The sequence below is a fragment of the Muscardinus avellanarius genome, assembly GCF_963383645.1.
Source record: "Muscardinus avellanarius genome assembly, chromosome: 3".
NCBI classification, from domain to species: Eukaryota; Metazoa; Chordata; class Mammalia; order Rodentia; family Gliridae; genus Muscardinus; species Muscardinus avellanarius.
Genome location: NC_137788.1, coordinates 20,970,365 through 20,980,016, shown reverse-complemented (window position 1 = coordinate 20,980,016; position 9,652 = coordinate 20,970,365). Strand labels below are relative to the sequence as shown.

Genomic DNA, 9,652 nt, shown 5'->3' with positions numbered 1-9,652 from the left:
GTGTCCTCAGTGTCCCCAGGAAAGCAAGGGCAACCAGCCTGAGGGGTGGTGCTAGAATTATCCTGGGAAACAGGCAGGGGCAAAGCAATTAAAGTATTTTGTGTGACGAGCGGGGGCTTTCTGAACTTTAACAGTGGGGGGGGGGTCACCGCACACTTGCTGGACCGCACACGTCAACCTGGGAGCAGGTCAGGGGACACAGAGAGGAGGAGCCTGGGCGCAGGGTGGGTGCTGCAGCTACCTACTTCAGACTGGGCTTGGGTTCCACTCCCTGTCTGTAACCTCTCTGGAGCCAAGCCCTCCATCTCAGTTCACCGATGGGGAGCCAGTCCTCCAGGACTCTGCCCGGTGTGGACTGTGGGGCCCAGCAGGGGCACTCTGCCATCTTAACAGCTTTCTCAGGACCTGTTCAGATGTCTCCCTGTAGCTTCTAGGCATCGTCTGATCTCACAACTCCAACCCAGCCGCCATGCCCTCTTAGCTGGAATTCCTGCTGCGGTCAGGTGGGGGTAGGCCCCTCTTTGTGGGCCTGGTGAGAAAGAAGACACAAGATATTATTGTCCACTTACGACTCAGAAGCGCCACATCCCCTGTGTACCAGGACCAGTTATCACAGAGGGCAAGAGATGAGGAGTGCCGAGTTCAGGGCAGAGGCAGAGGCAGAGGCAGAGGCCCGGCAAGGGCTACAGGCAGGGAAGAACTGACAAGGAGGGCCTGTAGAATTGGAGCCTTCTTTTTTTTTTCTTTTTTCTTTTTTTTTTTTTGCGGGTCTGGGGATGGAACCCAGGGGCATTCAACCTCCAGGCTACACCCCCTGCCCTATTTTTTATTCTTTATTTTGAAACTGGGTCTCACTAAGTTGCAGAGGGCCTCACTAGGTAGCTGAGGCTGTCCGCGAACCGCGATCCTCCAGTCTCAGCCTCCTGAATGCTGGGATTACAAGCGTGCGCCACCACGCCCGGCTAATTGGAGCCTTCTTGATGGCCTTCCCCCTGCGGTTCCAGGGGAACCTCTCAAGGCTGCCCGGTGTTCCCCACTCCCACTCGTGAGCCAAAGGCACCCTCAGGTGGAAAAGGGCACGCCTGGGAGGCAGGAGGCCCAGGTTACAATCACAATAAAGGAAGGCTATTATTAGAGACACGTTTCAGAGAGAGGGGTTTCAGGCCGACGTCCGGCAGGGGGCGCCAGTCTCGCCCCTGTGGGTTTCCGTGCGTCTTCTCCACCGTGGTGTGGAGTGAGATTCGCGCTCTGTGTTGTATATGACTCCACACCGAGAGATCCCTCGCAGGGAACCCATCACGGCCGGGTCATGGCAGGGTGAGCTTGGCCACACCGGGACCGAAGGCCCGGGTTCCACGCCTGAGCTACGCGCACCTTTAGCTTCCAGCCGGCAGCCCTGGAGCTAGGCTCCGCCCAGCGGACAAGACCACGCCCCTGATCCGGCCCCGCCCCCCGCGCGCTCTCCTCCGGGGGCGCGCTCGCTCAGCCCCCCGCCCTGCCCCTACCAGTCCCGGACCCCTCCTCCCTCTCCTGCCTCGTGCGGGTCCAGCTTCCCGGGGGCGCGCACCAGGTGGGCCCTCGGCGCTTGCAGAGGCCCGAAGAAGCTGTGCGGACAGAGCAGAGAGCCGGGGATTGGGGTCGGGGTGGGGCTGCGGCGGAGCGTCTGGGGGCGACGGCCCAGGGTGGGGACAGTCCCCTGCAGAGGGCATCTCCTGTCCCCCGGCATTGGCAGCGTCTGGGTCAGGTCCCCTTCCGCACAGGCTGCGGGCGCAGCCTCTGTTTGCTCAGGGCGGGCGGGCCGGAGGAGGCATTTCTCCGCCTAAGCAGCGGATCCGGGTTGACCCCGCTGTCAGGTGCCCAGAGGGCCCAGGTCCCCGGGCTTGGCCTCGCCATGACCGAGCGCCGGCGCCAAGGCCTGGGAGCCCGCCTGGCCCGCCTCCTGGCTGGGCTAGGGCTCCGGAGGGAGCACAGGGGAAAGGAGACTTCAGAGGTGGCCAAATCCCAAGATAGGTGAGGGGAGATGGAGAAGGACCCGGGTGGGGCGGCCGGACCTAGGGGTGTGTGTATGTGGGGGGCTCATGTGTGTATCTGTGTGTAATGAGTGTTGAAATTAGCGTGTATGAACATCTCAGAGCATAAAATATGGCAGTATACTACGATTTTGAATCTGTGAATGTAGCCCACCTCTATCCTCCCCCCCTCTCTGGGGATTGAACCCAGGGACATTTTACCTCCAAGCTACACTCCCAGCTCTATGTTTTATTCTTTATTTCTTTTTTTGTGTGTGTGGAATTAGGGGTGGAACCCAGGGGCTTTTCTACCTCCCGGCTATACTCCCAAACCTTTTTTTTTTTTTTTTTTTTTTTTTGTGGTACTGGGGTTCCTGGAAGCCCTTCTACCTCTGGGCTACACTCCCAGACCTATTTTTATATTTTTATTTAGAAACAGGGTCTCCTAAGCCAGCGCGCGCGGCTGGCTTCGAACCTGCGCGATCCTCCTGTCTCTGCCTCCCAAGCGCGGGGATTACAAGCGTGCGCCACCACGCCCGGCCCTCCCAAACCTATTTTATATTTTATTTGGAAACAGGGTCTCACTACGTTGCTGAGAGCCTCACTCAGTAGCTGAGGCCTGCGGGGAACCTGCGATCCCCCTGTCTCAGCCTCCCAAGTACTGGGATTACAAGTGTGCACCACCATGCCTGGCTTCTACCCTCTTTTAAACCCTTAAAACAACGTTGACAATTTCCTAAGTCAAACAGGTAGCCTGCAGATGATCTCCTCCCCCAGAGACAGTTGAAACGCAGGCATGCAGTTCCCCTGCTGCTGTGGACTTTGATTCCCACATCACAGGCCAATGTCGCTCTGGTATCAGGTCCTTTGTCAGGAGTCTGACAGGTTCTCAGTTTAGGAGTGTCCACCACCCTGCATTTGCCCTCACGTACCAGGAACAGCTTTCCCCCCCGTCACTCCCGCACCTGGGGGTAGTGCTAGAGCGCAGCAACAATAAACCTCTATTCTCCCCTTGCTGCATAGTTTTCTGGATCTTTCTTGAATTCCTCCTGGCAGCCCTCTAAGGCAGGCATTCCTCATGATTCAGATCCGGAAACAGAAATGGAGGTTCAGAGAGGTGAAGTCACCCGCCCCAAGTCACATAGGTGGAAGGAGTGAACCTGGGGTCCACGCTTATGCAGTCAGACTGGAGCTGTGTCCAGGTGGAAGCTGGGGGGCCAGGCTCTTAACCCTGGGTGCCAGTGGCCAGGTGACATTGGGCAAGTTGCTTCACCTGGCGAGCCCATTCGTGGTAGCTGATGTCTCTGGGGGCAGCCCAGCCGGGTGGCTGGGAGGGGGTGGGGATAATGGAAATCCTAGAGGGCCCACCAGCCCACAGGCCCTGTGTCGGCAGAGCGAGCTGTCAGGCAGCGGGTGTTTGTGTGTCTGTGCAGTTGCTGGCAATTTGTTCTGATCTTATGACACAGCCGTCTCTGGCCTGCCCCAGGAGGGGGAGGGCGTGGGGGGGCAGAATAAGGGAGGGGTTTGTACTGCTTTCACCCTGGGAAGGGGAGGACCTAGATACCCATGCCTGGAAGCCTGAGAGCCCTGGGGTGCCCACACCCTGCCAGTGCCCTGCCCACCCCTCCTGGAAGACACACCCTCCCTCTTTACCCTGTCTGGCAGAAACCTGCCCCAGGCACCCCCCCACACACACTCTCAGAGGAGAGGGGGCGGGCTTGAGGGTGCAGGTGAGTCAGGAGGAGGGCAGGGGAGGTGCCGTGTGATGACACATGCCATGGACTCCGTTCTCACCAGCCATGGGGAAGGGCACCCTGCACAGAGGCGCAGGCATCAGGTCCCTGCTGATTGCCCAGGCCCAGGCCCTGGGGGGGACCAAGGCACATCATCGTCTTGCCCCCATTAGTGTGGTGATGCCCAGCCAGACTGGAGTGGGACAATCTTGGTGACGTAACTCCAAGGCTCACTAGCCCGGTGACTCTGAGCAAGTCACTCTGTCTTTCTGGGCCCCACTTTCCTGATTTGAGAGACGAGGGCACTAGTATCACCTGCTAGGATGATTGTGAGGCTTACCAGTGATAATATAGGCACAAAACCTAGTGCCGAGCCTGGCAAGCAGAAGTGGCCTGGCACAGGGAGCTCTGGAGTCATCCCAGCAGTGCCCTCTCTCTGTATCTCCTGTCCTTTTTTCTGCCTCCAGGGCTGGAGCAGCCAGCTGGGGGTGGGGGTGAGAGCAGAGGAGGGGCCACATGGGCCTTCCCCAAAGGCCCGAGGGGCTCATCCTGCAGAAAAGTGGGCATTGAGAGCGGGTGGGGTCACTGGGGGTGCTGGTGTTGGCACAGGAGGTGGCTACTCCAATCTCTTCCCCTGTGCTTCCTTCCCAGGCCCTGGGGAGGCCGGAGCTGCCCTGACCTGGCCCAGGGCCAGGGCAGCACCAGTGATGTCAGCCTCAAGGTAGGGAAGATCCACCAGGAAGGGGCAGTGGGGCAGCAGCCGGGAGGGTGGGCAGGCCCGAGAACCCCGATTACAAGTCAGACCGTTGGCGCTTCCATCGCCGTGTGACCGTGGGCAGGTCCCTACCCTCCTCTGCACCTTGTGTCCTCATCCGCAAAGTGGGAACAGTTACGCCTCTCTCAGAGGAAGTAACTGGTGTGGAACATGCAGGGCGGGGCCTGGTGCTCAGAAACCTTCCCAATGCTGGGGTCCTGCCCCCCCCCCCAGGTCCCTTGACCTCTGCCCCGCTTTGGGCCCTTTCTCACTCCCCGACATGGCCCCCCAGAGGTGATGCTGGGTCTGTGGCTTAGCCTTCTGTGGCCCGGGAACCTGAGTCATGAATTGGACAGTGGCCTGTGTTCGTGCGCCCCCTGGAGGAGCAGAGGGCAGCGGCCTCCTGGGGTGGCTCAAGCAGCCCTGTGGCTCTCTCTGGTCCCAAATGCCATGAGTAATTACTAGCATCTAATTGAGTAGACATTATGTGCCCCGTTTGGCATGGATTATCTGGCACCATCTGCGCGCACTCCCGGTAGTGCTCTGCTTATCGCTTCCATTTACACTTGGGGAAACTGGGATGCAGGCAGAACTGCACTGGCCAAGTGGGACAGCGGGATCCAGGCCCAGGTGGTCTCGGTCCAGGCCCTCGTACTAATCATCCTACTTTCCTGTCTCTTGATGGCCCAGGCCTGGGGAACGACAGGCTGTGTCGATTTCATAGATGAAGATGAGTAAATTAAAGCAATTGGGATCAGGGGCTCCTGCTAGGAGAAACTTTGACCCCAGATTTGATTCCTCTGCTGCCAGGGACACAAGCTGATCCCAGAAAACTGGTAATTCGGGCCAGTGTCTGTGTGGATCTGGGATCCTGAGCACTCCCCTCATTCCCATGGCCAAGCGAGATCCCGTAGAGGAACGGGAAGAAGCCAGATATGGGCCCAGTTTCAGAGGAAACCTCGTCTTCCTTCTCTCGAGTCTCTGGTTTATCCCTGTGCCCAGGTACCTTGGGCACTAGAGGCAGGCCTGCCTCATACTCAGGGCTGCAGGTGCCAAGGGGGCCTGAGGTCTGCAAACTCCTGGGAAAGTGGCAGTAGGCCTGCGAGAAGGCTGGGATTGCCAGCTTTGGAAGGCACGGGCAGACCTTGGTAACCCAGATGGGGAGGCAGAGCAGTGCCTGAGATTCCCTCCCCACTTTTTTTTTTTTTTGGTGGCATTGGGGATGGAACTCAGGGCCTCATGCATGCTAGGCAAGTACTCTACCACTGAGCTCCACCCCCAGCCCTGGGCTGAGATTCAGGAACCTTCACTGCCTTGCTGTGCAGTCCTGGTCACGTCACTGCCCTCTCTGGGCCTCGCTTTCTTTCCTTATGTGTAGAATGGGGGGGTTAAATGCTGATGGCCTTTTATGGAGCCTGTTCTTTGTCCAGCTCTGGTGGCCTGGCAGCCTCTCCCTAGGGCAACTCAGCTTGGTGTCAGAGTCCTGCCCAGCTTCCTTTGTGCCAAGGACAGCAGCCAGGGGTCTCCAGGGTTCCTGGGGACAGGGAGAGGTGCCATCACCAAGCCCTGCCTTTGCTCTCTTCCAGGTCCAAGCCCAGAGCCATTCAGAATGGGACCTTCGGGTTGGGAGCCACGGGGGTCTCTGGAATTGGAAGCGACAGCACATCTCCAGGAAACCCGCTCAGCCCCTGGGGCGCCTCCAGAGGCCAGCTGTGGGCAGTGCCTCCGACCTGGCCAGCTGTACCTCCCTGGGGCTTGAGGGCCTGGGACTGGCAATGGTCTCAGCAGAGCCTACTGGTACCCAGCACCCCGCATGCCCAGAGGAGCCCCACCCTCCACATGTGGGACGGGGATCCCCAGGCGAGACCTGCCAGCGATCCCCACGCATAGAGCCACTGGGCAACCTGGGAGACACGCCCCTGCTGCCCTGCCCCATCTCCTTCCCCAGGGTCGAAGGGGCAAAGGGCGAGTCCAACACCCCAGGGCCAGCCCAGGTGAAGCCAGCCCAGACCCTACACATGTGTCCTTCTGCCAGGAGGACCCGCTACCACATCACTGTCACCCTCCAGGGGTGCAAGCAGGCACCTGGGGAGGAGGGCGAGGAACCGGCCCAACCAGCTCCCCACCCCTGCGGCCCTGAGGAATCCAGGGGCTGGCAGGAGCCTCCCCAGGGGCCCCGCCCCATCACGGGGTGCCCGGCAGACCCGCCCCGGGAGCCCCGGCTGAGAGCCCCGGCGCTTCAGGGGAGCAAGGCCCAGCGGCAGGAGCTCCAGGCCGGCTGGGAACCTGGGTCCCCACGTAGACGGTGAGTAGAGCCTGGTCCCCGTGGGAGGGGAGCCTGGCATGGCTGCCCCTTCTTGGGTCCCTCTTCCCATCCTGGCCTCTCCAGCTCGAGGTCCGTTCATCCATTTGGCACCGAGCGTGGGCCGCCTCTGCCGCCCCTCCCAGGCCCTCTGTTCCTGTCTCTCAGGCTGCGTTCTGACCCCCACTGCTGCTCTCTTCCACCTGGGGGGTGAACTCCATCATGAAGAGGGTGGACAGGTTGGGGGGTCACCTTATTCTCAGCAACAGCCACCACTCCCTAGTCCTGTTCCGGAGGCCGCTGGCCTACCCTGGGAACAGGCGAGCAGCCAAGGTGCTGGGTATCCTGGGGCAAGTTGCTTAACCTCTCTGGGACTTGAGTTGTTGAGTGGATTGGCAGCCAGGGATGAGGAAGAAGGTGGTTATATGAACATGCTTTGAACTCCAGAGAGCTGGGCTACCCAAATAGCAGGGATGCTTATTAATTACCCCTCAGTGGCAGCAGTAATTACCCCACCGGGATGTGTGCTGGCGGCCACAGGATCAGCGCGGAGATTCCCAAGCTTGAGTTTTTATTTGTGTTGAAATGACTCTCCTGAATCTGGCTAGTGGGTTCAGAGAGGAGAATGTAGATCCCTCAAAATTCAGTGAGGAGAGATGGACACGGGATTTCCCTGGGAGGACCAGGAAGGGACCCTGGGCCTCAGGGCTGAGAAGCTCCTGAAGATGGTGAGGGGGGCTGTCATTTACAGTTTGTTTCTCAGCATAATTCTTAATTTTGGGGGGTACTAGAGATTGAACCCCAGGAGCATTCTTCCTCCAGGATACATCCCCAGTCATTTATTTATTTATTTATTTGTTTATTTATTTATTTATTTATTTACTTAGTTACTTACTTATGGTGGTACTGGAGGTTGAACCCAGGATCATTCTACCTTTGAACTATACTCCCAGACCTATTTTTATTCTTTGTTTTGAAACAGGGTCTCACTAAGTTGCAGAGGGCCTCACTAAGTAGCCGAGGCTGTCCATAAACCTGCGATTCTCCTGTCTCAGCCTCCCAAGTACTGGGATTACAAGTGTGCGTCACCACGCTGGGCGAGTAATTCTATTTAATCCTTACAACAGTCCCATGAAGTGGGGATAATCCCACCACCATCATCGCATGATTATGGTGGGGCGCTAAGGCCCAGCAGAGCTGAGGGACTTGCTCAAAGTCAGCTGGCCAGGGAGCGGAGGAGCCAGCATTCACACCCAGGTTTCTGCAACTCCCGGGCTTATCCTCTGATCATCTTCCCGTCCTCTCTGGCATCCTGGGCAGAGAGTGGGGACTGAGTGTGGTTGCTGTGGGGCCCTGGGTTTTCTGTGATCCTCTGGCGCGGGTTTGGCAGCGCTGTGCTAGCAGAGGCCAAGGAGGGATGGCCAGTCCTCTGGGCAGGTGTTAGTGCAGCCATCTGAAACCAAGGAAGAGGCAGATGTGGGGCCCAGACTGGCCCAAGAACTGCTTGGGTATCCTGGCACGGGGAGAAGGCTGCAGAGAGAAGGATGGAGGGTGGAGGGCTGGCCTTGGAGAGGGGAAGGGAAAGAATCGTGGGGTGAGCTGGGGACCCGGGGCTCTGGCACTCACCGGCTGCATGGTAGGTAAGGACAGCCTCAGGTGGGAGGCTAGGGAGGATGGTGACCTCCAGGGATGCCAGCTGTCTCTGTCCACTTTCTGGGGGAGTCTTCTACAGGCCAGGACTGGGGGCACGGGCGCTGCAGGTGGGAACGTGTAAGACCAACATGCGTCCGTGTTTGAGCGTAGGCGAAGTTCCAGGGTGGGCCAGTGTGTGTGTGTGTGTGTGTGTGTGTGTGTGTGTGTGTGTGTGTAATGTGTGCACTGGTGTGTGTTGTGGCTATGGCTTGTGTGTCTCCGAGTGTCTGTGTGGGTTTGTTTCTTGGTGAGAGTCTGTTCAGCTGTGCTGTCTCTGGCTGTGTCTGTCTGTGTGTATTTTTGGGCTGTGTGACTGTGGGTCTGTGTGACTCTGTGCACGGCGTGACGCGGCGTGCGGTTGCCAGCATGTGGGCCTGTGGACTGGTTTGGCCTAGTTTTGGGGTGACTCACAGGTAAGCGGGGAGAATCCAGGACTCGTTGGGTTAGACAAGGCTTTTCCCACACTCCCCCTGTCCCCTCCTCAGCCTCTCCCTTCCCAACACCACAAGCCTGTTTGGAGGTCACAGGTCACCCTGCAGACAAAGCCACCTCTGGTCTGCGACCCTGGAGAAGGGAGGACCCTGGGAGCAGGCCACTTCTGCCTGCCTAGGAAAGGCAGCCGGGTTAGTGGGGTGTGTCTCCAGAGCAAGAACCAAAGGGGGGTGCTACAGGCAGGCAGACCCCCGCAGAGTTTGAAGAACATTCTAGTGATGTTCTTTGAATCAGTGATGACCATCCAGGGATGCGACAGGCGTGGTCAAGTGGTGACTTCCCTGTCCCTAGAAGTATGCATGGCGAAGCCGGTGAGCACATATCTGTGGAATGAATGCCGGGCAGGGGCGTCGTCGGGGCTTGGGCTGGGCTGAGCAGGGCATGGAATCCTGATTGCCAGGAGGTCACGGACAATATCTGAGCTGATTACCAACAGCTTCCTTGGAGGCTGCTTTCCGGTGTCTTTGCCAAAGTCCACGGGGCCTTCCAATTGTCGGATTCTTTACCCCGGACTTCCGCAATACCACCTCTGGAGAAAGCTGATTCGGGTGAGCAGGGCATGTTAGCATTAAATGAGTGAGCGGATTGGAACTCAGGACTGTGACTCCTACCAGCCCCTTTGGGGACGAGGAATTTCAGTGAATGGCAGGTAGTTGTTATAACTGCTCAG

At 58.5% G+C, this 9,652-nt stretch overlaps 1 protein-coding gene across 1 annotated transcript in view; it reads left to right on the top strand.

The window, feature by feature from the left end:
* Positions 1 to 6,454: 6,454 nt before the first annotated feature.
* The window catches only part of CRYBG2 (crystallin beta-gamma domain containing 2), a gene marked incomplete at its 3' end in the record, with an annotated part of 28,580 nt that continues 25,382 nt past the window's right edge, over positions 6,455 to 9,652 (top strand). Inside the window, exon 1 of the mRNA XM_080691360.1 lies at positions 6,455 to 6,801. Coding sequence (XP_080547486.1) covers positions 6,515 to 6,801 — 287 coding nt within the window. The 5' untranslated portion in view covers positions 6,455 to 6,514. The remainder of the gene's footprint in view (positions 6,802 to 9,652) is intronic.